Source organism: Lathamus discolor, chromosome 20, assembly GCF_037157495.1.
Source record: "Lathamus discolor isolate bLatDis1 chromosome 20, bLatDis1.hap1, whole genome shotgun sequence".
In the NCBI taxonomy this organism is placed as follows: domain Eukaryota; kingdom Metazoa; phylum Chordata; class Aves; order Psittaciformes; family Psittacidae; genus Lathamus; species Lathamus discolor.
The window spans coordinates 1654646-1681472 of NC_088903.1; the positions used below are offsets into that span (position 1 = coordinate 1654646).

Genomic DNA, 26827 nt, shown 5'->3' on the forward strand with positions numbered 1-26827 from the left:
ATGACCTGGTCAGACCAAACTGCAGTTACAGGATGTCCTGGGGATGCAGCAAGGGGCGTGAGAAGGGCTCAAATAACCCCAGTGGTACAGAACCACAGCAACATAAAGCAATCCATCCAGGGCTCTCCATCCATCCCATGTCAGCCCAGAGGGCTTTGAACTCCGCACAGAGGGTTATGCCCCTTCCCAACAGCCTCCCACTGGAAGGCTGACCCAGCTTCCCAAGGGATCAGCCTCATAAGCTGTCCCAACAAGGTCCTGGTGTCCTGTCACCTCAAAGCTGTGACAACGATGGGACATGGGGCAGTGCACCCAGGGTGGCTGCTGCAACCTCTCCAGGCTTCTCTGGTTCCTGCCACCCAGCAGGTCACACTGCGGCCAGGGAGGTGACAAAGCAGCCTCTCAGCTGTCCTATCCTACAGGTCTGCCCCAGTGAATAGGGCAGGAGCCTCTGTAGGGTTTCCCATAGCGAGTTAACGCACCCTCTGCTGCGGTGGGTGCAGCAGGACCCGGCTCCTGTGCTGTGCCATGTCAGGGTCCCTCGCAGCGTGGACACCAGCTCCCCATCCTGTCCGGAACCTCGCGCCCGGCTCAGACAGCTGTGGACTGTTTGATGCTGTGGAAGCTGACGCGGGTCGGGGAGGTGGGGATGGACATCGCCCGAGCCACGCGGGCACGGATGGAGTGCTTGTCCTGCCACCGGTGCCACCGCTTCCGTACAGCCAATCGGACCTGCGGGTACGAGACACAGGAGGGGACAGTCAATCACTGCACAGCTCTCAGAAGTCGCACATGGTCACCAGCCATCCTCAGTCTTTCAACCGAAGGCTGGTAAGAAACAGCTGAGGGACCTGGGGGTTTCAGATGGAGAAGAGAAGGCTCAGGGGGGACCTGATGGCTCCCTACAAGTGCCTGACAGGAGGATGGAGCCAGGAGGGGCTGGGCTCTGCTCCCAAGGAACAAGGGATGGGACAAGAGGAACCGGCCTCAAGCTGCACCAGGGCAGGTTTAGATGGAGCTGAGGAACAATTCCTGCCCCAGAGGGTGCTCAGGCATTGGAACAGGCTGCCCAGGGCAGGGCTGCAGGCACCGGCCCTGCAAGGGTTCACACACTGTGGAGACGAGGCCTCAGTGCCATGGGGCAGTGGTGGCCTTGGCAGTGCTGGGAATGGTTGGACTGGATGAGCTGAAAGGGCTTTTCCAACTCTATTGATTCCATGATTTTATTAAAAAATGCTACCGAAACCTGGCTCCCAGAGGCAGGGAGGGCCATGGGAGCCCCTGTCACCTCCCAGGGCACCCAGCCTTGTTTAATGTGGTGCTGGTGAAAAGCAGCCCTTGCAGCTGCGGAGAGAGATGAACCTGAACAAAGGTGCCTCTGAGCTCAAAACTGAAACAAGGAGGAGAAATAAATCTGAGCAGGGGCTCTGCAGCTTCTTATGCGCTGCATCGGATGCTGCAAGGGGCTGGGAGTGATGCGAGCGGCAGTCACCTGATAGCCCTGGTCCTGTCGCTTCTCCTGCATCAATTATACATGATTTGGTAATGAAGCAAGCTTGTCTGGAGCAAACTCTCCTGAACCAGCAAAGGTACAAGAGCATTTGGGAGGAGGCAGAGGAAAAAGCTCAGGATCAGCCTCAGGATCAACTTCTACCCTCACCTCCTGCTTTCTGCTGTCTGTTGTGAGTCAGAGCCTGGGAAGTGCTGTTGTCCGTGTGCCAGGTACTCACGTGTGTCTGCATGCAAGGAATAGTGTGGACCCCCCTGAATACCCCCAGCCCCTGGTGCTCACCTCGCTGTTCAGGAAGCAGTAGAAGACAGAGACGAAGAAGCCCTGGAAGGAGACAAGCAACAGAGTCACTGTGGAGCTGCAGTCAGAGGGCACCCCCAGGCTCAGGAGCTTTGGGGCAGCCCTGGGGTTTGGGGGTGTCTGGTTTTGGGATATGGCAGAAGCGGGGTGAGGCATCAGCAAGGATGGGCTCCTCCACATCCCTTGGTGGGTGACGGGGATGGAAGCTTGTGCTGAGGACCATACCTGGAAGGACTCCAGAAAGGAGTTGAAGTAGATGAAGACGATCCTGGAGATCTCGTCCTCCCCCGGGTTGACAAAGAAGAGCATATAGGTGATCCCCAGCAAGGGCAGCAGCACCAGCGTGGCCTTGACTGCTTTCCTGGAGGGAAAACACGGGCCTGAGCTGCTGCAGTGCAGCCCTAGGAACAGACTCAGCACCAGCATGGCTGGGACTGGTCTGGCTGGGGCTGGGGAGGATGGAGCAGCACTGAGCTGTTTTCTAATGTGATCCCCAAGTGACTTGGGCTGGTTCAAGCACTGGGCACCTTCTGTGGTTGCTCCATCCAGAAAAGGGCAGTGCAGAGTGGAGGCCTGACCTTGAGCTGGCATGAAATGATTGCTTGGCTGCTCGGAGGCTCGATTAAAAAGGAATTAAAGAGGGTAAAATAATTCACACACTTCAACATGGGTTTATGAGAGACGGAGCTGATTAATTTGATATCTTGATGAGATTACAAGTGTGGTTTCTCAAAAGTCATAGTGCTGATACAGGAGAGCATGGGATGGATTGGGGCTTGGCATCTCATCCACTTGGATCAGGGAACAAGAAAACACTGACTTAAGCTTTTGCTTAAAGATCCTGTTAATGGATAGATTGCAACATTACTGAATGCAGGAAAGTCACCCCTGGTAGGGGTGGGCAGGGACAAGGCCTGGGACCTGTCCTGGATCACTGACCTGGAGGAGAGCCACAGGGCATGAGCATCTTCAGGCTGGCAAAGTATGGGACAGCACAAGAACTGGTACAGCTTCTCCAAGGCAGCAGCCATGGTAGCAGGGGTCTATTAGCTTTTAACCAAAAGCCATCAGCTAAAGTGAGCAGGAGATCCCTAAGGGCTGTCCCTTGCCTGGTTCAAGCAGGTCTGCACACTTGATAAATGACTTGAAAACCCAAAAGTCTCTCAAGGCTCTGAGGCCAACCAGACTCTTTCAATAACCTCTGTCTTTGTTGAATCATTCATCCCAGCTCAGCTCCCCATGATGAGGAAAGCTGGCTTTTCCCTAGTGACTGCATCTGAATTCTTCCATTCTCAGCTGAAAAAGCTACCTTCCACTCCAAACCTGCTTCTCTTGACCCAGCACACAGTGAGATTCCCTGATTCCTGCCCCCAAAATTAAATGAAATGGAGAGAAGCAGTGATGAAGACCAAGGTGTCTTCTCTGGGTTTGGGTACTCTGGAGAACTGCCCTGACCAGGCATCTCCCAAATATTCCAGAGCAAGGAAGGGTTAAATCTTACTGCTTGGTGCTGCCAAGTGTGCTGCCTTCCCCTCACTGCTTCGTGAGGAGGTGTTTGGGCTGACATCGATTCATTGCTCCTTCCTCCGCCTTTGCTTTGCTGTCAAGCAGAGATTTAATTCTCACCTTTGTGCCAGGATTTGCAGCTCTGAACTTGGTGACCTGATGAGCTCCCACCAGAATGGGGTTTTGTACAAAGACTCCGCTCCCAACAGCTCCCAAAGGCAGATACATCCATCCATGTTCTCCATCACTGCTCAGCATTTCTGAACAACCCCAGATGCAATGGCCAGGTGCCTCCAAGAAGCATTTGAGGAGCTCTTAGATGTCTCTCCATGCTCCCATTCCCTTGATATTTGATGAGGCTGCTCCTGTCCCTCCCAATCATACTAATGCATGGGTCTGTTTTCTGCAGGGTCACTCATGCTCTTACCTGTACTGGATGGTCTCCGACGTGGTTGAAGCTCGGAGCTTTGTCATGAGGATTCGGACGATGTTGAACAGAAAGATGAAGTTGATCTGGAAGGAAAAAGGCTCCTGGTTAATGTCTGCTCCCACAAGGTTCCCTCCCAGTTCCTCAGCAGAGGCTGCGCCAGGGGAAATGGGAAAGTTTCCTCTTGAACCTCATCTACTGCCTTCCATGCACTGGAACAAGACACTGGATGTTTTTAGAGCACCTCAGCACTAAGGTTTAGGGGTTTGATGAAGGCTGAGGGCACACCAGGAGACTGAAGAGGAAGGGCAAGTGTTAGAGAGAGGGCTGAAGGTGAAAACGTGTGGAGGAGGAATACATGCAGCTGAAGGGGTTTTGGGAGAGTGGCTGCTGTCACAGCAAGCTTGGATGCTCTCCTGGCTGCTGACCTGCTTAGTGAGGGCATGGGAAGGTGGCCTAGGGAGCTGAGCTCAATTGCCACCAATTAGAAGTGGCCTGGTACCTGATGGGCTGGGAAATGAGGAGCAGGCTGCTTGGTGCTGCTGATTAATACTGGCTGAGGGTTTCTCAGCACTGGGCAAGGAGGGAGGAAAAGTCATAGGGCTTTGTGCACATCTTTCCTCCTGCAAATGCATGTTGGACCCCTGGCACTGCTGCTTGTGACTTGCCAGTACTGCTCTTCTTTGTCCCGTCCCAAAGGGGCAAAGCCCCAGCAAATGATGCTCCATCTGAACACTGGTTCAAGCACTGCTGCTCAGCCAAGGGCCAGGAGAAAAGTGATGTAGACCAAGGAATGAAGTGCCCAGGCTTCTGCAATGCCTGGCAAAGCACCCACCTGCACCCAAATAGTGCCAGGGCAGGGATGTTGCCAGGAGGGACTTAGTGGTGCATGTGGGGGTCTGCTGATAGGAGCATCCTCATCAGAGTGATGTCTCCATTTCTAACCCATCCCAAGCCAGCAGAATTCGTGCATGCTATGTGTTATTGCGGGTTAGGTGCCCAAATTTGCTCAAGATGCAGTCTGGGTAGGGGGAGCTGGGCATGTAGATCCAGCTGCAGCAGGACTCTAGTCAGGAACAGCCTTATCCCACGTGCAGACGGGAAGGACCCTCCATTTAGCAAGCAAGGCCACTTTGCTCTTACCAGAAGCACCAGAATCATGGGGCCTTGGTAAATGTAGTCTGTATAAACTCCTGCTCTCTTCCCAAACCAGCACCTGCAAGGCAAGGACAAGCAGTGCTGGGGACAAGCCAGCAGCGTGAGTGACCTGGATTTGCACTATCTCTGTAAGTCACTATAGGGTGAAAGCACAACGTAAACTGCTGTAGCCACTATGGAATAGTTTCCCCCCAAAGGTGGAGGTACAGGGGGCTTGTGAGGCTCTTTGTGGGCCCCATACGGATGTGGGAACTGGCTATTGTAAGAGAAGCAGGGACAACCTTACACATGCGCGTGTCCAGGTTGGCTCTGTCCCCAGCGATCCCTGGGGAAGCTCCTGGGAGCACCCTGTTGGGTTTTGTTAAATCAGTGCTGTGCCTGCGTGTGTAGCACAAGGCTCTGGAAGTCAGGGCTAAAACCAGCCCTGAAAGACAAGGTAAGTTGCCATACATCTCCATGGGCTCCTTTTAGCTTAAACCCAGTGATGAACTCTCAGGTGCCTGTTAAGACTTCCATTAGCAAGTCTCTGAGAAAATGGCTCAGGTGGTGGTAGTTTCTACCTCTGCTGGTAGATTAAATCCCAGCTCCATTTAGCAAATACATTGGAGGAGCTCTGGCTTAATCTCGCCTTTCCCCCCCCCTTCAAAATCTCATTTGTCCTTTGAAGGATAAAAGGCAGCGCTAGGCAGCTGCATGCAGGGTTCATGTGGCAGAGAGCTTGAAGGTGTGATGAAAGAAAGAAGAACATTATACTTTTTTTCCTCCCACCCTTTCCGTGTATTCTGCCTCTTCTCAGCCCTTCCAGGCAGGATCCATGCCTGCCACTGCAACTGGGATAGAAAAGAGAGTGGGGAATGAGAGCAGTCAGGCTCACTTTTCGTTGTCGTAGTACAGCTTCCCGATGGCCCAGGCGACGATGATGGGGAAGGGGATACCTGCAGAGGAACACACAGAGGAGCATTCAGGGATGCAGCACTGCCACAAACCCCTGCTGTAACAGGGATGTTCTCACACAGGGTGAGAGGCTGTGGCCACGCAAATCCCATCCTCCTGCTCCTGGCAGCCTTTTAGCAGCCCTTTGAATGCAAGGAGAGGTGGACGATAGAGGTGGGCATCACTGGGGTGAATGCTGGTACTTACACCAGCCAATGCAGATGAACATCCATTTGCGGAGCTTGTCCGTGGAGTAGGTGAGCACGATGGCTGTGTGCAGGTAGCAGCCCTCGCCAAACATCCAGAAGAAGTTGGTGACATGGAAGTAATTGTAGGCAGCAGTGACCAAGCGGCACCAGACCTGCCAAGGGGGGTTAGGAGGAGACAGGGAGGGTAAAGAGCAGAGTTCGGTGTTATAGTGATAAAACTGATCACAGAGCATAGCAGAGCAATTGAACCCTTGTGTATCATTAAGCCAGTGCTATCCTCTAGCCATCAGCAGCTATTTAGACCCTCAACCTTTAGGATGCTCAAGCTCCACACGCATCTCAGGTGAAAAAGGCTGGGATCAAACTGGCTGCCCCACTGAGCTGCACCTACCACATTGCTCTCATGCACCTCTGGGTTCATCGTGAGCTGCACCACGAACCACGTTGCGTTGCGTAGGATGAAGGCTGTGATGAGGTTCCAGTGGATGATGTTCCTCAGGCACCGGATGCTCCTGGGGAAGGTGGGAATATCAGAATGCAGTGTGTTTGGGGGATCAGGGCTGTTTGTGGAGCTGAATGTCTTTGTTGGAAGACCAAGGGTTAACTGCTGGAACCATGCTCTGGGTGAGGTGGGCAGGAGCAAGGTTCAGAGATAAAAGGCACCAGGGATGCCTCCATAACCAAGTGCTTTAAAGGCAGCAAGGGAGAAATAACCCTGGGATAGGCATTACCTCTCCAGACTGGAGAGCAATGGTCATGGGAGAGGACATGGTAAAATGCAGGGGATGGATCCATCACCAACCCAAGGGCTGTGAGGTGACCTCTATGGGCTCATCCCCCCATCAGGGACACGGCAGCAGGTCAGGCCACTCACCGCAAGCGCATGAAGAGGACGAAGGCCATGAGGAGGGCCCCCAGCGAGACACAGTGCCCCAGGTAGTTGATGATGACAGCGATGTGGTAGTGCAGCTTGCTCTTCTTCTGGGGGGGGGGAGATGGGGAGGGGGTCAGCAGCAGCCCCGGGTACCAGCACAAACCCACCTCCTCCAACACATCACCTCCGAGAACTGCACCACACATTTTGGGTCCTTTTCAGAAAGCAACTGAAGCCAAGCACATGCCAAGACAGTGGAGAAGGGGCCAGCTCAATGGGGCTAACATGGACAGAAGAGGCACCAACCTGGCCCTGCAAAGGACTCCATGGCAGGGAAGCTCATGATTACTGTCCCTACATTCCGCCTGCTCAGTGCTGGGTCATCCCCAGCCCATCATCTAGGGAAATTCTGCTGTAATTCAGGCGAGCTCAGCAGCAATGTGACATCTGATGTCTCAGTTCATTCCCCATTGCCCTGGGGGTATGAGAGGCTGGGACGAATTTGGGCAGAGGGAGCAGGAAGGTGTGAGTGATAATTAGATTAATGGATTGCTCCCACTGTTAGGCACTCATCCAGCCTGGGAATTAGCAATTAACTCGGTGAGAAAACCATTCCTGGCAAGAGTTATGAGCATCTTAAGTACCAGAGATGGGATCAACTGCAAATGAACAGCCTGTATCTCTTCTCCTTTGCTCTGAGGGGTAGCTTGACCTACTCAGGAGCATGCAATTCTTGCTCATCTATTTTAGCCCTTTCAGCTTCCTAAACATCTTCACTGCCAGCAGGAAGGGATGGCGTTGCAACCTTATATCTGGGATGCTGCCGCACACCCAGCCCACATCCCCTTTAGGTCGTTCCTGATGTGGATGCTGTTGCCTTTCAAAACCCCATTGTCTGTTCCTCACCCTCCCGCTGAGAACCCAGCCAAGGGACTGCCAAGGTCCTACCTCTTCACTGAGGATCTCCTGGCACTGGGAATAGTTGACCCGCGCTGCCCAGCTCCCGTTAGCGAGGCATTCCCTGTAGCCATTGTCTGAAAGAGAGGGTGCCCATTGAAGGGTTAACAGTGCGTGGGGATGATGTGACCTGATGATTGTCACCGATGCGGGGGTCACTGGCATCAAGTCCCCTGGCTTTGAAGCCAGCCCAGATGCTGCCCTGCTTACAAGTCTGATTGACATCAGCGATGGGGAGATGCCAGCAGCGCATTAACAGGAGAGATCCTGAGCCTCTTCAGGACAATGGGACAGGGATGGGAATGGTTGTAGACCTCTGTGCCATCTCCAACAGCAGGGCAGGCTCACTCCTCTTCCCTTTGGCCCAAGGAAGCTGTGGCTGCCCCATCCCTGGCAGTGTTCAAGGCCAGGTTGGACACAGGGGCTTGGAGCAAGCTGCTCCAGTGGAAGGGGTCCCTGCTCGTGGCAGGGGTTGGAGCTGGATGAGCTTTAAGCTTCCTTCCAACCCAAACCAGGCTGGGGTTCCATGATTCTATGCCCCCAAGACGGAGCCAGCATTCTCCCCCTTTGCAGGAGCATGTCTGGGAGGACCTGCTTATAAAACTGCTGCTGTGCAACCACCCTCTCTGGAATTAGGGATATGAAGGCGCTTTTATGATGGATCCTACAGAGACCCCAGTGAGCTCTGTACTCAGAGATGTAGTGTCACTCATGCCCCACAGCCCTTGATGCATATGGGGCTGATGCACATCCCCATCCCTCATCCACCACATCCCCACCGGTGCTGCTCATCTTACTCGTGGTGTTGTACCGCACGCCATAGAAGTATTCGGGGCAGGGTCGAGCCACCAACTGTCCCACTGCACTCCGGGGCCAACACGTGCCAATGAGGTCTACCGAGGCATTGCACTGGGGACCTGTGGGGAAAGTGCGTTATTAGAGGTCTGTGGTCCATTGTGGGCCACCTCCAGGCTGTTGAAGGGTCAAGGTTTGCCTTCTGCAAAGTTCTGGTTGAGCTGATGGGTCCCTGCAGGCTCAGTGTCCAGAACAGCTTCATGATAGACACCAAATGGGGGCTGTGCCAGAGCTCACCAAGGGCTGGTTGGTCCACCCTGGCCGTGGTTATTGCCCTGGTCATGTCTGAGCACCTGGGTTAAGCCCAACTCTGGTACAAGGTCGTTTTCTAACCTGGTTTCCCAAGTCAGCTTGGGACTCCCTGGCTCTGGTCTTCCAGCCCTGCTCCTTTCTTCAACCATGACTTTTGGTGTCCAGACCCACAACAGCCAACAAGAAGCCAGGTTTTATTCTTACCTCGTGATGCTACCTGATGACCAGGCTGGTCCTGGTGGGAAGCTCCTCAGAGCCCCTCCAACCCTCTTACACCTCCTGGCTGCAAGCTCTCCTTCCTCACTGTTCCCGTTGGTCTCTTCCAGCCTTCCCCGGGAAGAATACTCCAAGTCTGCTGCTGCTATTTCAGTTTTCAAGCAGGACTTATGTGCTTTTTCCAGCTACACCAGTGTGCTAATGTAGGCATTAGGTAGGCCAGATTGCAGGCTTTTTTGTGTCTGATTTGTGTATATTTAGACCAACACGTACTGTAGCTAAATACGTCCTAGCTCCATCTCGAAGTGAGGTAGGAAGTACAACGGCTGTAATGTCTATAGAATACAGTCCTTGGCAGGCAGCAGATGGATGGGCAGCACACCCTGGAAGGGGCAGAGATCAGTGCAAACCACTGAACCAAAGGTGTTTGTGCTGCTGTCATTTCCTAAGACAAAACCCTTCCAATTCACAGCTCTCAGGGTGAGAGAACACAGCGTTTCCCCTCCACCCGGAGTCTTAGGTGCTATTTAGATGCCTTTCACCAAACTTCCTATGGAGAGAGCTGACAAAAGAGTGACTGAACAGAAAAATACTGTTATTAATGTGATGGTTTTCATTAATTAAACTAATTAAAAAATAAAATTTGGTTTCTTGGGCTGTTCTCAAATCAAATTTCCAGAGCAGGGAAGAGGAGGGATTTCTTTAAACACCTTTGCAATGGAAAACAACTCCAGAGCTGGGGAAGCATCCGAGCGTGGTGAGCGCTGCCTCCTGCTTTCCATAGCTTGTAGTAAGAAATTAATTTTAACTATGACCTTTGCTTTTAGCTTTGTTAATGTGGAGGGTTGCTGCAGCAACCTTCACTTTAACTGTTTTAAGCCTGTATTTCTTAGGGAACAAGGTGCATTTAATCATGCATAGGGTGCGAGTCTGAGCCTATCTGCATCCATTAGCATTTGTTAAGTTCTCCAGTTGTTTTGACCCAAATCTGACAGAGAAATAGAGGGTCACAGAGAATGAAGTCTCTGTTTAAAATTTTATTTCTTTATTAATATTAATATAAATGCTAAATTATTTTATTATAATATTCATCCAGGTAAAGAAAAGACAACGGGTAACTGCTTCAGCTAAGTACAAAGTCAAATTGCCAGTGCTGTCCTTATTAGCCGTTAAGAATCCACCCAGGTAAGAAGCTTGCTTGAACAGCTGGAATAGGAAAAGCTCCAATTGGAATAACTCAGCACAGAAAAAGGAGGCTTGCACAGGGCTAATGCTCAGAGCAGTCATCAGAAACCCAGCCTGTGAGCAATGGGGCTGAGAACAAACTCCATCTTTAACCCGTCCTGTCATGCCTCAGTTTCCCTCTTGCAGCCCAGGGGCTGTGCTGGGGCCCAGATGCAGATTGCTCAGGGAGGGCAAGCAGGAAGCCTCAGTAATGAAAAGTGAGCAGAACCAGAGTGGCAGCAGCAGTTCTCGGCAATAGTAAAACCAAGCCACGGCAATGCCGAACCCAAGACAGATTCATGGAGATGCTGTGGTCACACAAAGGAAACATCGTTCTGCTACCCGTATGCTCAAGTCTGGATTTAACATATCCACATTTCTCCAAGGCACTTGGTTTAATGCTGCTTGGCACTCCCATTAAAGCACTATGGACACACATCAGATGACAAAGTGGATGGATCTTGCAATCCCACCACGGCAAGGACACGAAATGAAGGTGGAGCAGCATCACCAGCAGCTTGGTCCCCTCCATGTCCCATAGGTTGGGGCTGTGGTGTGGGGTGATGCTCGCGTTTGGGGATGCAGTTGGATGTAGGAGGCTCCTAGGACTTCACACTGCACACAGGGGGCTTTGCTCCAGCACTGCTGTAGGCAGCATTTTGAGGTCTATCCCACTGGTTTGTAATCTGTGGGTGACTGGAAGGTGTTTCCCTGGCTCACCCTGAGAAATACTTGCTGAAGAAAAGCAGATGCTGCTCTTTCTGCTCTCTCCAGCATATAGGGAAGTAAAAACCCCCTCCTGCTGGGGAAGGGTTAAATAAAACAGCGAAGGCAAAGAGTGCCGGGAGAGCTTCCATGTCCCATTTGCCCAGCACAACCCTCTGCTCCAGCTGCTCCCCAGCGGCACATGGCTCCCAGCACTGTTTAGCATGGAAATGATATGTATCAGTGCTAAATGCTTCCATATCTGCTTTGCAGCCCATCCGTGTTTACAGGGGGATTATTCTCCCAGGTTCTGCAGACGTCTGCTCCAGCCTTCTCAGCACTGTTGGCTGCACAGACAGTTTTGGTCTTTGCAGCTTTACAGCAAGAAAGGTCAATGTATTTCCTATGTGCAACTAATCCCCATGATTTGGCTCCCTCCTGCATGGAAACATGACATTTGGGGTAGGATGGAGCTGGCCCTGCTTTGAGACCGGGAGTGTGGCACTGGGAAAGTCACTCAAATCCCTTTTCACCCTGTTTCCTTTGGGTTGTGCTGCTTTGAAGCAATATAAAGCATTTCCTTTCTTCTGAAGATGAAAAGTGCCTATCCAGGGACTGAGACAACTGTATGACAGTAACTGTCTTGGGATAACTATAGCAATATCCCTCCTGCTTACACAAAGCATCTTGCTCCAGCCTGCTTCCACCACTCACAGGGGCCACCGAGATAGCTCCAAGCTAAAGCCATGCAGCCGTGTGAACCTGGCAGGGTAAAGCTCTCCAGTCCCAGCTAATCTGCCAAAGGATTTTGAGCAAATTTAAAGAGGATGGAGCATGTTTATCCTGGGCCAGCTCCACCCAGTGCTCTTGAGCTGGTGCCAGGAGGCACCATCAAACCCTTGCTAGGATGGTATGAAGAGGACTAAAGCCAAGGTTGTGCTGATATAACCATGCTGGTAAACACGTCCTCTCCTCACACTGGGCACAGCTATGCACCAGTGCGGCACTGTGCCCCCAGCAACACTGAGGCTGCTTGAAGAGTGGTGTCCTTATCCCCTCATGCAGTGCAAATGGGCCAGGAGAGATGATGGAAATCTGCATCACATGCTTGTTCCTGTGGTTGGGGGTGATGGGGTTATGTATCAAAGGTGTCTCGGGAGGCTGTTAGCTCATATCCCTCCCTGTCCTGAGCCCTTCCTCAACCACAGTAATTTCTGGCCAGCCTTCAAGTCCTCAGTGATTGCATTGCTGCTGCCTCTTGAGTAGGGTGAAGCCTGGGGCTCCTGCAGGAGCTGCTGCAGCACTTGCATTTGGTCATCAGGGCTTCACCTCCACATCTAATCAAAAGGTACTCACTGCAGCCAGCCTGCAAAAGGTCGTTTGTCCCTTCTGGGCAGCTCCACCACACTGGTGGAGCACAAGGAGCTGTTTCACACCTTATTGCCCCAAAACAGGCACTTTTTGGGGGGATACTTTTATTTCAAGGCCAAGGAGAGGTGGCTCAATCCCTGACGCAGAGATACTCAGGTAATAAATGCTTGAGTAACGCCCTGAAGCATTGGGGGAAATGGCATCGGGGGACAATTTGTGTTAGCATGGGGTTGAAATTGGGGTGGTGGAGCTGCTTGCCTTCCCTCTGAGTCAGGATTGGCACTCAGTGGGAGCAACTGTGGTTGTGTCTACATAGATCCTTGCTCACATCCTACCTCCAGCACTGCTTTCAGTGGCACTGGATGATTCTATTTCTCCTTGTAAGTGTCCAGTCCTTAAAAAATCCCAAGCAATCCTTCCCAAGCATTCAAGTTCCATGATCGTCAATGTAAAATAATTACATGGGCTAATTAAGTATTATGATGGCGAAGTGTCTTCGTAATGAATTTTCAGCTTGTTGCTATTCACCAGCACTGGCTGTCCCTTTGGGTCTTTGCTGCTGTTCTGGAGAAGAATAAATAAGAGGCATCAAACCTAGCTTCTGCAATGGGTTTCTGATACATTTGCTCAGTGTTGTCACTTAAGACTGATCTATGCTTCTGTTGAGCATGTTTACTGAATATCTAATGTAGTGGGATGGGTCTGGGTCATATCTTGATCTCCTGGAAAGAGTGTTTGGAGATGTTATTACCAAAGGCTGCAGCAAGTATTTTATTCCCTGATATCTGTTGGGCTTTGCTGGTGGGTAAGCAAAGAAGCATAATCCCTCGCTGGCAGAGATTTCCTAGCAAAGACTTCTAGCCTGGCTAGAAATGAACAAAGTGGCTGGCAGTGATTTTACTGCATCCAGTCCAAAGTCCAGTTCAACTGCTGTAGCTGCTGCTAACACTGAGATGTGCCAGGACACTGGTTTCAACCAGAAAACCTCATCACCTCTTCCACTACAATCAAATCTATGAATATAAGCAAGTTTCTATTGACATCTGTGTTTCCTAGATGATGGAGCTGGATGGTTTTATCAATGTGAGTATACACTTAAACCACTATGATTTTCCATATAGGTGAGCTCACATTTTTTGGTTCCCAAACCTCAATATCACTGCTTTTAGTGCAAAGTCCCTGCCAGGACTCATTGCTGCCTCTCTAGCCCCTGCTCAGCCCCTGTATTACTATTTCTGCCACAGTGAAAAAGATGCCAATGAGGCTGAAGGGAAAAGAGATGCTGATGTTGTTGTCTCTTGGTCAAACTGTCACCCACTGTGAAACGTGTTCCCAAACCTGGCTGATGAAGTGCCTGTGAAGGAAACGCTCTCGGCGCTCACTGTGCTTCTCAGCCACAGGCTTTTGCTATACTCAGACCAATTTGATTTGCTTTATTTAAACACAAAGCTACGCTCCCATCCCCTCCTTGAAATAAAACCTGCAGTTAACAAAAGAGTCAGTTCTGCCCAGCTTTTGTGTCATTTCCCTTTGCTTAGGTGAGCTTGCAGTAGCAGGAAACTTTTCTTTCCTGGGAAGGAATTGGCTGTGCTCTCTCCTCAGCACACACACAAGGTTAAGGATAACCATTTATTGTGATAACACTTTAACAGCTTAAAGGAGTGAATCCTGCAGCCAGGACCAACCGGGGCTATCGGCAATTGGGTGCCAACTCCTTGGCTGATGGTTGAATGCTACAAAAGGCAACACAATCCCTTGAGCACTCCCAGCTCCCTCGGCTTGAGTGCTTTCTGCTGGGCTGCTTTGGAAAAGCCTCATCTATTAATTAGGAAGAGGCTTTTCATCTGCTCAGATTCCCCCTTTCTTCCCCAGGGAAGTGCCACGATGGGAAGTGGTCCTGCAGCTGCCCAGGGATACTTCGCCCTGATGGGTGAAGTGACCTTGTGCCTCCCTGATGGGCTTTGTAGCAGGGTGAGGCGAGAAGCAGCTGTGCATGGACCCTGGGGAGCTGAAATCATCAGGAAGACAAATCCATGGCCTAAGGCAATCTGGGAACCCTTGGGATGCACGCAACAAGGGATGCTGATCCTTGCTGCATTCGTTTCAAGCCTAACCTGGGAATTTCTGGCTTCCAGATGTTTGGGGGTGCAGCTGACCTGACCATCCTGAGGCACCACCTTGACCTCAAGTCCAGTCTGATATGATTTCTGCCTGGAGGAGAAAACATTCCCTGCTCCTAAGGAAAGCAGCCTTTCTGACGGAGTGGCCAACAGTGTGTGGATGCCCATGTGTCCCAGGACTGACCAGAGTCAGGGATTCAGGAGATGGGGGTCGGTCTCTCCTCCTGAGGAACAAGGGATGGGACAAGAGGAACCGGCCTCAAGCTGCACCAGGGCAGGTTTAGATGGAGCTGAGGAACAATTCCTGCCCCAGAGGGTGCTCAGGCATTGGAACAGGCTGCCCAGGGCAGGGCTGCAGGCACCCTCCCTGCAAGTGCTCACACACCATGTAGGCAAGGCCCTCAGTGCCATGGGTCAGTGGTTGCCTTGGCAGTGCTGGGGAATGGTTGGACTTGATCTTAACGGTCTTTTCCAACCTGGTTGATTCCATGATTCTATTCTATGATTCACTGAGAGGTATTTTTGATGCACACCTAAAATATGAGGTATGACCACCAATGCCAAGGGACATTGCCCTGCACTGGGGACAGTGCACTGAGAGGAAGATGGATAAATCAATACTGATAAGAGCACAGGATAAAGGAGCTCTGTGGGGCTCAGCTGCTCCTCTTCCTGGATGAGGGTTTGCTTGATATCCCTGTCCATGCATCCTCATTAAACAATGTGAGGTTAAATAATGAAGGTGACCCAAGAGAGGAGGAGAGCTCACACTGGGCTGTCATTTGGAGGAGGGATGCTGCACACAGGCCTCCTTGGTCTATCCCACTGATGCCCTGCCAAGCGACACGCTGGAGAAGCACTGGGCTCGTGTTGTCAGCATGTGCCACGTCCCAAGGGTTGTGCAGAAATCAACAAATGAAGTCTCATGGCCCTGCTGCAATTCTCGTTAGCATCATCCTAATGACTCCCCATGTTAAATAGCCTCAAAACCAACTTTCCAGTTTTGTAAATATCCCTCCCTAGGAACCACTGCATGAGTCAGGCAGGGCTTAAATGGACCCCAAGGATGAAGGCTGGTGCTGAGCTGCACTTACCAAGCAGCAGACATGAGACAATTAGTTTCATCTTTGCCTCATGATCGAGGCCCCTTCCTCAAGCTGGAAGCGGCTTTCACACGTGCCAGCCCTACCCCAACTGAATGAGTTATTCAGGGATGACAGGTCAGACGCATTGAGGCACTGACATGTTGTCAGGCTGTCCCAGGGTGATGCACACTACACTAAATCTTTCTTGGATTCATGCTAATGAATCCCTACAGAGCAAAGGCAAACCCTTGCAGGAAGCAGCACCCATTGCTTGAGCGTGGCAGCAATTGCAGGGTACGTCCATCAGCAAAGCCAAGGCAGAAATTCTCCTCCCTTGCATCACAAGGTGCTTCTGAGTCCACAGAGCTGGCCACATGTCGCACCCAGGGAGGTGAGTAAGAAGGAAACAAATACCATTTATCACAGCCTAACACGGCCAGGGTCAACCACCTTGCCAAGCAGAGTGATGAAACCTTCAGGGAGCAAAGCACATGAGTGATGACCCGGTTTCCCTTCTGCACCATGCCAGAGACACATTTCCACTGGCAGCCTTGCTCTCCCTTGGCTTTCTGCCTCCATTTCTTGGGCTGGGGATGCTCTTTGCAGGGCCATGGTGGCCTGGGCTTGGCCAAGCACCGATCCAGTTGGTGCCAAGTTGTGATTTTTGCAGAAGGGGTTTTTAATGCTGCTGTTAATGGGAGCTGGGTGGCGGGCAGCCATCCATCAGTGCCGGGCCATCCATGGCCATCCATCACCCTGATGTGCTCTGTGCAGCAGGGACCAGAGTGAGCTGGGCAATTACTTGGTGCCTGCTCTGCGCTTCATTCAATCATGGGAAAATGAACTCTGCAGCAGCCCTGAGCTGGGGGGGGCACTTGTCTCTTTGTCCTCTCTTCTCCCTTAACCACCTTCCTTTCCCAAACCCCTGTCACTGAACCAGACCTCTCACTGCTGAGATGATCCAAGGCTTGAATATAGGCCAAAAGCCAGTTTTGGCACAAAACTTGGTCCTCATCCAGCTGGATGCAAACCCATGTACGGGTGTGGAATAGGAGTGAGCTGCCCATGACCCTGCTGGTCTCACCTAACTTGGCTGAGCTGGCCGTGCCATGGCCACATCCCCAGATGCTCCATAGACACCCCTACACCCTCTTCTACCCATCCCTGCCATTGGGGTCCCCAAGGCATGCCTAGGGTGGGTTGGGCACAGGACACTCACCCGTGTGGTTGGTCACAGGCGTCAGGCTCTCGCAGTACTGCTCTTGGATGGAGGCTGCAACTGGGCTATCCCAGAGGAGAAATGCCTGCATGGGAAGAGAGCAGATGACAGGGAGGGATTACATGTGAAATATGCCACTTCCCCAGCCCACAATCCCCCCTTGGACATGTCAGGGTTTGAGCTTGTCCAGGTCTTGGTGGATGTTGCCCTGCAAAGCTGAATGGTGGACCCTTTTGCAGGCTGGGTTATCCATCCTGGGGCCATGGGGCTGATGCTCTCTGCTCTGCTTTCCACTCACAAATCCTCTCATGTCCCAAATATCCCCCTCAGCAAAGCACAGTTCAGCCCTGCACGGCCCCTGCTGGGTTGTGGAGCTTCTGCTCTTTAGCAATTTAATCAACACTTTTAGCTTTAGCATCTTTGAATCCTGAGAGCAGACAGGAGAAACATGATGAGCCTGACACCATGCTCAGATTTTCAATACCTTATTAAAATCACAGCCTTGTAAGCTGTCAGTGGGGAGATGTTAATACACATCCTTAAGGAGATCTGATCCACAGACAGCCGGGTCTGGCTAAAGCCTTTCTTGAGGAAAAAGCCTTGTCTGCAAACACTGACATCCCCGTTGCATTGGGAAGCACTAACCAGGATCTATCGCATCCCTCCTCCAGAGCAGCTCCCGGGTGGCTCTGCAGCTCCAACAACTCTGTCACCTTGGGGAGCTACTTTGGAAAAGCTACTGCTGAGTGATCTTATCTTTGCAAGAGCTTGGGGAAACTAAAGCTGAGGAAGGGAACGGCAAGTGGAAGGTGCAGAGGGATGGGGCTGTTAGACCCAAGGTGCACCAGGGAGGCAGATGGGGCAAGGAAGGGACCTAATGCTTTGTGGAATACAGTTTCTGGCCTCTTTCTCCTCCAGCTCAGAGACAGATGATGGGCTGACCCCTAATGCTCAAGGGGTGAGTGCTGATGGTGGATGATGCTAAATCCACTTCTTTCACCCCAAACCTCCCCTGCAAGGACTGACCAACCCCCTTGGAGGAATGCTGGCTGCCAATTGAGCAGCAGAGCCGTGGCGCAGTATATAACCATATACAGATCCCTTGGGAAACTCAGACCCGAGCCTGGAGGCAGGAAAGGCTGCAGCATCCTCCACTTGTGAGCAAGCTCCCAGCTCCCCAGGGTGATGGGTTCGGACACCATCCTGTGCTGAGCCAGTGCAATGAATAACAACCTCCGCCTTCCCCACTAGTGCCTGATCTCCCTTTCTGAGTGTCATTTACCCTCTAAACTGCTCTGGGTAGGGGGAAAATGGTCCTTCTCTTGCCCTTTAGCTGTTTCTAACACTGGCTGATCTTGCTGGCACACCTAGCAATCCCCTGTGCCTTACCAAAGCATTAGAAGGATTTATGCAGACACAGACAAGCTCAGCACCCACTTGCTCTTTTCCAAACAACTATTTACTGCCTTGGGAAGCTGGTTTTGACAGCAAGAGAGATGTCAGGCAGACATAGAAATGGAGCTGAGAATAGTTTCCTTGTTATGACTGCTCCAGATGGTACAGGGGATCTGGCAGCAAAACCCTGCCCCAAGTGCAGGCGCTACATTGAGCTCCTGTTCTGCTGGTCCTGCAGGAGATAGGCACCTCCTGGGTCTCTTTGCTAAGAGCTAAGGCCACCTAAGCTCCATCCACGGAGCAGGGTTGGGTCCCCTCTGCGTTGACGCCTGCTGATGGTGCCTGCTTGACCTGCATGGACAAGAGTTCCTCCCAACAGGGGCTGGGGTGGTTTGCAGCCCTGAACAGGCTCTCAAGTGTTAACTGGATGTGTTCCTCCTAATCGCAGCCTGCTCCAGCCTGGCAGCGCCTGTTCTCCTTCCAGACACAGGGAGAGGTCTTGGCACTGAGCAAGCAACATGAACCAAGCTACAGCTAGAGGGGTGTATGGATGGAGTGCAGTCAGTCCCTGGCTCTTTGCAGGCTTTGTAAATGAGCTGAAACAGCTACAGAAGGAAGAAAGGAGGAAAAAAATAGGTTCCCGAAACCAGAACAAACCCAACAAACCCTAACAGCTTTTTGTTACCAGGCTCTGAGTCTTGTCTCACTGCAATGTGGCCAATGCTCTTGACAGGCAGAGGATCTTTCCTGCTCCCATCAGTCAGCTCGAGGGGGATAAGCTGGGGAGCGTGGCAGCTGCATGTGCATTTGCACCAGCCAAAAGCACCCTGATCTTGTACCCTGACGATGGGCTCCCATCTGTTTTGCCTTTTGTGGGTTGCTTCAACTGCTCCCAAAGCTTTGCAGAGAGAACAGGTCAAAGCTCCGTCCTTGAAGAGCTTCTCGTGCCAGAGCATCGCTGCCGTAAGATGCCACATGGTGCCCAGCAGGTCCCAGCCGAGCCAAACATACCTCAACAGCCCTCAAACAGCATGGGTCATGCTCGGGCCAGAGAAGGGCCGTGTCCTTCTGCCCTCCCAGCCTTTCTTTGACATAGGCTATGGCAAATCATGCTCTGCAGTGAAGAACACTTCTATGACTGCCAGGATCCTGGAGAGCTTCAGCTGAGGGTTCAGCTGCACAGGGAAGGAAGCAATCTGCTCTTCTAGAAGCAGATGCTTTGCATAGGGGTCAGTTGCCCCTATGGGGATGACGGCTCTGCTAGGAGCTGCATGGGCCCCATGAGGCCTCACACTGGCAGCAGCTTCTCCTCCATGAGGAGCCACCAATGACTCCACTGCTGTTTCCTCAGCTCCCTTCCAGGCTCTGCTAACATCTGTGTTTTACACACATGGAGGCACCGCATCAGATGCTGATGGTGCTGGGTCAACCCTGGAGCACGCTGACCCTCACTGCACGGCTCAAGGCACCAAAACCTGACGCTGAGGCACTGCTTACTGCATCCTCCCCACAGCAAACACCAGCTGCAGTCAGTGTCGCACCACAAAGCAAACCAAGGCTGCCCCAGAAGGGAAACTGAGGCACTGAGTACCACTTGCCCAAGGTCACTCAGGCTGTGCTGCAGCACGTGGGGCAGGTTGCTCCCATCTGCACCCACTCCCTGTGTCCTGATGCAATGTGACTGGGTTTGTTGGAGCCATTCCCTGTGCCCACGAGATCCCCTGGACCAGGAGACGCAGCACAGCAGGCTTAGACAGTGTCTTTGGCTTAAGGAGGCTGAGGCTCCCAGTGCTGGTATGGGTGTAGGCAGCTAAATCACACACACACAGAGCCAGTCTCTGTGACCTGCCACTGACCCAGCAGCAAGATTCAATTAATAACCATTAGGAATTAATGTCCCCCTGCAGTGCTTTTGCTCTCCAAAGCAATCCATAGATATTAATTAATATATTCACATCTGAGCCAACCATCAGCCCCCCTCACCGCGCTACCCAGAGACAGGTTTCTCCCCCCGTGGTTATCTTAGTGCCTCAAACAAGATCGGATCTGCGTGGCAGGAAGGGCTGACAGCTCTGAGCAGTGAGATAGATGGCTCATAGCCTAATTAGCAACCTAAGATGGGGCTTGGGTTTCCCATCGCTGAGCAGGCTGTAACTGGAGAGCAGGATTAGGATGGGATTAGTGGGATGAAGTGGTGCGAGGTGCAAAAGGTGGAGAAGTCAGCAGGAGAGATGGGTGGTGGTGGCCACTGAGACCTCCCTGGGAGGGTGATCAGCACCAGCCACCCTGGAGTCACCCTGACCAGCAGGACCTGTCTCCCCATCAGTTCTATTCCCCAGCTTGGCTGGAAGGATAAAGACCTCCTGGGATACACAGTCTCTGCCCTTGACCTTTGCTGCGGGTCCCTGGGGTGTTAGGCTGGGATGGAGCCAGCTCTTGTCCCCAAACCTGCATGAAAAGGTCCCAGGCTTTGGGTGTTAAATACAGTGAATGCCGGAAGAGCTGGATGCCGGCCCGTGATGGCAGAGCAACATCAGCAGCGCAGGGCAGGGAGCAGCACATCTTGCCAACACTGCAACCAGAGGCTGGAGGTGGCCTTGAAAAGCCTCATGGAGCTGTCCCCTCATAGGTGTTTGGGGGGGACCAGGGAGCCTCCAGCCCTCCCAGCCTCCTGACTTCACTCTGCTCTGATGGATCCCTTTTTCCTCGTCTCCTCCAGTTCCCAGGCACCACCTCCTGCAGCTGGTGAGCTTCTCACCACCTCCACCTCAAGGGCTTTCACTTGGATAAGTCCCATCCCACGTCCAGGCCACAAATGAAGCCCCCAGGGATCATCTGCCCCATGAAGGACCCACTCCACAACCCCTTAGCCCTGACAGTGACCTGCTTGGCCATGCCCTAAGCTCCAGGTTTCTCTGAGACCCCTGCTTTACCAACAAGCACCTCATTGCTCTTTCGCTTGCTCTTGTGCAAAGCCACATCTGAAGCCCTGCCTAGCATCAAGGCAAAGCACAGGCAGCAGAATAAGACTCAAAGCAAGAACCATGGCAGGGATTTTCTGGCTCCTTGTGGGGAAGAGCAGGCAGTGAGAACTTAGCCATGTTAGAGGGTCAACCCCATAGTGTGTAGGCAGAGGCTTTGGTGTATTTATTCTCATTGGAGTCTCTCTCTGAGGGTTTTGGATGCAGATCCTAACAAAAGAGTATCTGTGAGGGCTAAACGAATGCCCTGTAAAACCTGATTTAGGAACGATGAAAGGTTTTCCTGGATTAAGCTCTCATCTCTTACTTGCCATAAATAATTCTGGTTTCAATTCTCTGTCAGAAGGGGCACGGATTTTTGGGGACAGATGAACAAAAGAATAATGGCATTTCGATAGTGGAAGCTAAAGGCAGAAACAAGGGGAAGGGGATGGAATCCAAGTGGCTCCTCTGCATCCAGAGCAAAGGCTGCTGAAGAGGAGCTGGAGCAATGGACACAAGCACAGGGGAGGGCTGTTTTCTAAGGTGCTTGTATTAAACCATCCTGCAGCCTGTCCATGTGACACATTCACAGATACTTTCATCCTGGCCTTGGAGATTTGTTTCTTGCCTCCCAGGACCCACATCTCAGCTGCCCCAAGACCCCTCCTTTACCCATCACCTTTTTAGGGCTATATCCTGGGCTAAACATCCACTTGTTTAATTCACCTTTCCTTCAGCTGATCTGCATTCACAGCTAGGGAAAGCTTGGCTGCACCAAAGCTGCATCTGCCAATGCCTTTTTAGGGTGAATAGTACAGGATTTGGGGGTGGAAGGGGGACTGTAGCACCCTTTGCCTCTGCCATCTGAATGGAGGTGCTCGCTCTGGGTGGGTGAATCACAGCAGGACACTGCAGAGAGGGAGGGTCTCTTCTATTAGCTCAAAATACAGCTAGGGGAAGAGGGAAAACAACAGATGGGCCTCTGGGCATGTTACACCATCTTCAGAAAGAGCCACCCGCTCATGAGTGACAGCTCCCTAGTGTTGGACAAGGGCTCCTGGGCTCTGTTTGTTGAGGGAACCCTATGCTAATGATTTGTGCTTCCCTTTGGGTCCAAATACTGCTCACCAGGATAAACCCAGAGATGCAGCCTCTGCAAACGCTGCAGGCTCAGAGCTCAGCTCGAGCTCGCCGCTCACAACAAAGTTATGGTGAGCAGAGCTGTGTTTGAGGGCAGGGTTGAGCTGGCTGTGCAGGCGACTCTCGTATCTCTGTGTATTCATCCTATGGTGATGGAGCAGCTATTCTGGGAACAGGCTGTGCCATTTCCATTCACTCCTTCATTGGAGATGTGAAACCACGGGGATGATTTCATACACACTGAACCAACTCCAGCTTTTAAGGAAAGTGAGGAGTGGAAGAGATCCCCAGGGTCAGCTGCTACTGCAGCTCCATATCTTATACAAGGATTTGAGCAGTGAAGGGGTAGTGGGCTGGTTTTGGGGCTTAATGCTGCTGAAGCTGATAAGGAAAAGAGAAAACTACCCCACCCCCAGCATCAGACTCTGCTTTCTATGTAAAATGCTTTTGCAATCACTTTTTAGCAGCCCCAGAAATGTCACCAGCTCCTGTCAAAGCTGCAGGTGAACTGTTTCCTTGCTAAGCATTTCTTTAGTTTCTTTAAATGACTTGCAGGGTGCCAGAGAGCATTTTGCAGCAAGTTTGGTTCCCTGCCTCCTGCTCTGCCTGCCTGACCCCTCGAGATGCCTACCCTGCAAGGCAAGATGGATAAATCAGTGCTAAACTGGAGCCGCTGGCATGGGGAATACCTTAGCTACGCCAGCCCAAGGCTGAGCTCTCCCTCGGAGGTGCAGGGATGCACGCTGGATGCTGCTGTGGGTACCCCTATCTGCAGGGATATGTTCACTTAAGGCTGGAGTTTCATGGTCCTAAGGAAAGGGTTGGGATTGTGCTGGAAAAGGGTCTGCATTTGGAATGCAGGTATTTCTAAGAAAAAAGTGTTTATTATTTGTATATATTTATAAGAATAAATATGTATTTTTATATGTACAATTTATAATTTATATTTTTATATATATTTATAAGGAAAAAAACCTGATAATTGGGCTGCAAAAGGATGCTTTGTAGATTGGGTTTCTTTCTGCAGATGGCTGGGAGAGAGTTCTCTTTGCTTGAGCTGCTTTTGAGACCCCTTCCTGGTCCCAGCTCCAGTGCAGGAGTGATTTTGCTCTGGAAGTCCCATCTTCACAAGAAGACTGCCCTTGGGGAACACATAGGAATGGTAAGGAGACCCCCAAGCCTGAGGATGGAAGCTGTGTCCCAGCATCTTTGGGCTTTAAAGAGCACAGTTTGCTCACATAAATAGCTACTGGGAGCTGTCACGCTCGTGTGGCTGTCCCAGTCTCAGACCCTGCCCCTATTGCACTGGGTTTGTGGCTTTGCCAACGGTGTCCCACATATTGGCCAAGGAGGATTTGGGCTGGGGGGATCCTGCCCTGTCTCATCTTTGTTTCTTACACTGGAACCAAGAAACAACTCGAACCTGGAGCCATAACTGCACAAGAGCTCCTGAACACCCCTAATCCTGTCTTATAGGAGCTGCTCGGAAGAGGAGCTTTTAAAAGCAGCACCAACTTGGCAAGGAGGTCGCCTGGTGCACATCAGCTCTTCTCATTGCTTGGGTGAGAACTTCCCTATCCCAAACGTGCAGCAAATCCTCCTCCCCGCTCTTCCCACCACGATGCACAGTGAGAAACCAGCCCGCCGGGTACAAACCCCAGCGGAGGAAACGGGAAGGGCTGACCCTTTGCTGTTCTAACTCTGCAGTCACAACTGGGCCACTGAGACAGCATTTTGCAGGGAGCCAGGGAGGTTTCTTTCTTTGACACAGCAGTTGAACCAAAACCCCTGATCATTTTGCAGGTTTGTTCAAATAACATCCCAGATTTCACTTTAAACCTTTGTATCTCCTCATTTCCCCAGGGTTTAGGATTGGAACATGCTTTGGGCAGGGAACATTTCCTTTCTTGATGAGCCCTCCGGGAGGAGGAATATTGCTTCTGACAAAGCATTTGCATTTTGTGCAGAGCTGCAGAATTAGCAGTGGCTCCAGTTCCTCCGTATAGAGCCGAAAGTCTGCTGCTTTGAGGGCGGGGAGTGAAAGGAGAGGTGGCTTTAGAAAAGCAATTAAGGGGGTTACAATTAGGCACTGCTTTGTGTTGTCCTGATCCATCACTCCCCATCAGCCTAAGGGGAACCGGTTTCATTGGGAGGTGCTGCCCTCGGGAGGATCAGGCTCCGGGTGTCCCCGCTGGTTTAGGGGCATCGTCAGCCCATGCCAAGCCCCTGGACTGGAGGAATTCCCCCCAGGGCCCTTTGTGTGCCGGGTTCTCCTTTTACTTTTCCCTCCCTTCCAAGAAATGGAAAAGTCGCTGCGGAGGGAGGGAGCGGTGCAGGGTGCAGCGGGGCGATGCGGAGGGAGGCAGAAGGTTCCCTGCTGGAAGATAAGGACTTAAAAGCACCTTACCTGCAGGAGGAGGAGGAGGAGGAGGGCAGGACGCAGGCTGGGCACCATCCTTAGCTCCCGCTGCGCCCAGCTCCCAGGGGCATGGCTGGCAGCGGTCCCGCTCCCGCTCGGCTCCTTCTGCCGTCGGGGTTAAAATCCTCGGGGCTCCGTGCAAAGGAGCGTGTCCGGGTCCCAGCGGGGATGCCTGGGGGCGGGCGGGCACCTTTGGCATCAACCACCCGCTCCTGCCTTTTATAACCTCCCTCGGAGCCGGTGCTTTGGCTCCCCACCCTGCGGCTCGCCTGGCGATGGGCTACATCTCTCCCCACTCCATCCCACTCCCCCCTCTCTCCCTCCTCCTCTTTCTTCCTCCTCCCCCTTTCCTTCCTCCACCTCCCTAGTGCCTTCCAACTCAAGTTATTTCATTCTTTCCCCTTTCTCCGTCCCTCCTCCCTCAGCGTCTTTTGCAGCAGAAACTTCCCACCGGCCCAGGGACCCCTCTGGACCCGGCTCTGCCCTCTCTGCCCCCCCGACTTCCACGCGAAGAGCTGCAGCTTGCAGGAGGGTTTGTGTATTCGCGGATTTAGCTCCAGGGCTCTGGCAGAGGGATGGAGGGGAAGGCGAGGCCACCCTTTGCAAAGTGGCTGGTGAAGGAGGAGGGGGGTGGGAGCCCCTTTCCCCTTACTGTAGGGATGGAGTGGAAGGGGCTTCAGAGCTTCCTTGTGATGGAGATACTGCTGAGACAAAGAGGGGATGTGGGGCAGGTGGATGCTGGTCCTTCCATGCAGTGGGGCCATGCTGAAAGCGCTTGGTCATAACAGGGGTAAACTGAGTCATGGAGGAGGTGGGGTTCCTGCTGGAAAGGTAGTGAAAGGGGCAGAGGTGATGGAGCAGAGCAGGGGGGTTTGAACTGAGAGAGGAAGGGAGCACTGTTTTGGGGGATGTGTGTCCTGGGGAGGGTGGGATACAGCACTGGGTCTAGCAGTGGAGCTTAATGATGCTCCTGGGCTAATGACATCCCTCGCAGCCTAACCCTAAGACCTCTCATGTCTCTCCCATCACATCTCCTGTCACCCCCTGGCACCCTCCACCCTGGATGTCTCTTACATCCCCTGTCTCTTGGGGGATGCCATGGCCAGGCTTGGGTCCACCTCTGAGCTCAGTGACTCAGGAGAGCCAAGAAGGGGATGGCAGAAGACATTGCCATTGAGGTCACCAGCCGGGGGGATCAAAGATGCTTCCATGCTCCCAATCACAGCCTCTGCAGATCATAGTGTATTGCAGACAGATAAATGGGAGGGCAGTGTCCCTTGATGGATTCACGGCCGAAGCCTCCATCCATCTTTACTAAGCTGCTTTCTGTCTCTCAAGCATGGGAGAGGGCAGGAGGGGATTCAAGGTCCTTCTTGCATCTGCTGGCCCAGGGCACAAGCAGCCACCCAGGGCTGCACCCAGCACACAGGTGCAACCCATGCTCCATCTCAGACCCCAAAGGTTAAATGCTCCTGGCTCAGTAATTAAAGTGAATAAACAACACAGACATTAATCTTCCAGCATGAGCTGGATTTATTCCGTTGTGTCATTGATTTGGCAAAGAAGTTTGAAAATACGTAAAGCTCTGTTTAATTCAGGTAACTTTTGTTTCTTAGGTCCCTGAACATCCCTACCCCTGACAAGTGACAGGATGAGACGTGCTCCAGAGCCACTCTTGCGTTACCATTCACGTCAGTAAGCCCATAGAAAAGGCAAGATTGTCTTCAAAGGGCTTGAGAAAGCTCCCTCACCCTTGGGCAGCCTGGATCCAGCCCCTTCACTGAGGGCATCGTGGGTCTAGGGCACAGCTCCACATTCAGGTTTTAGGGGGCTGCTCAGGGCTTTGTGCACCCCAAAGGAGTGGGGAGAACTGGAGACCCTGTTTCCGCACTGAGACCTGGGGGATTGTCCTTTGCCATCTCAGCCTGCCCATGGCCACCATGTCCAGTAGCCACGCTCTTCCAAGGTGCCCAAAGCGTGAGGTGATGG

The 26827-nt window shown here is 52.2% G+C and overlaps 1 protein-coding gene across 1 annotated transcript; it reads right to left on the reverse strand.

The window, feature by feature from the left end:
- Nucleotides 1–515: 515 nt before the first annotated feature.
- Nucleotides 516–24907, reverse strand: CRHR1 (corticotropin releasing hormone receptor 1). Its single transcript, XM_065699075.1, has 13 exons — nucleotides 24827–24907; nucleotides 16922–17006; nucleotides 8672–8791; nucleotides 7866–7951; nucleotides 6918–7024; nucleotides 6435–6555; nucleotides 6042–6195; nucleotides 5776–5836; nucleotides 4887–4959; nucleotides 3744–3829; nucleotides 2036–2171; nucleotides 1793–1834; nucleotides 516–732 (listed from the first exon to the last, which is right to left on the reverse strand). Exons 1-13 carry the CDS (start codon nucleotides 24872–24874, stop codon nucleotides 592–594), a joined length of 1260 nt encoding a protein of 419 aa, XP_065555147.1. The 5' UTR covers nucleotides 24875–24907; the 3' UTR covers nucleotides 516–591.
- Between the last annotated feature and the right edge of the window lie 1920 nt (nucleotides 24908–26827).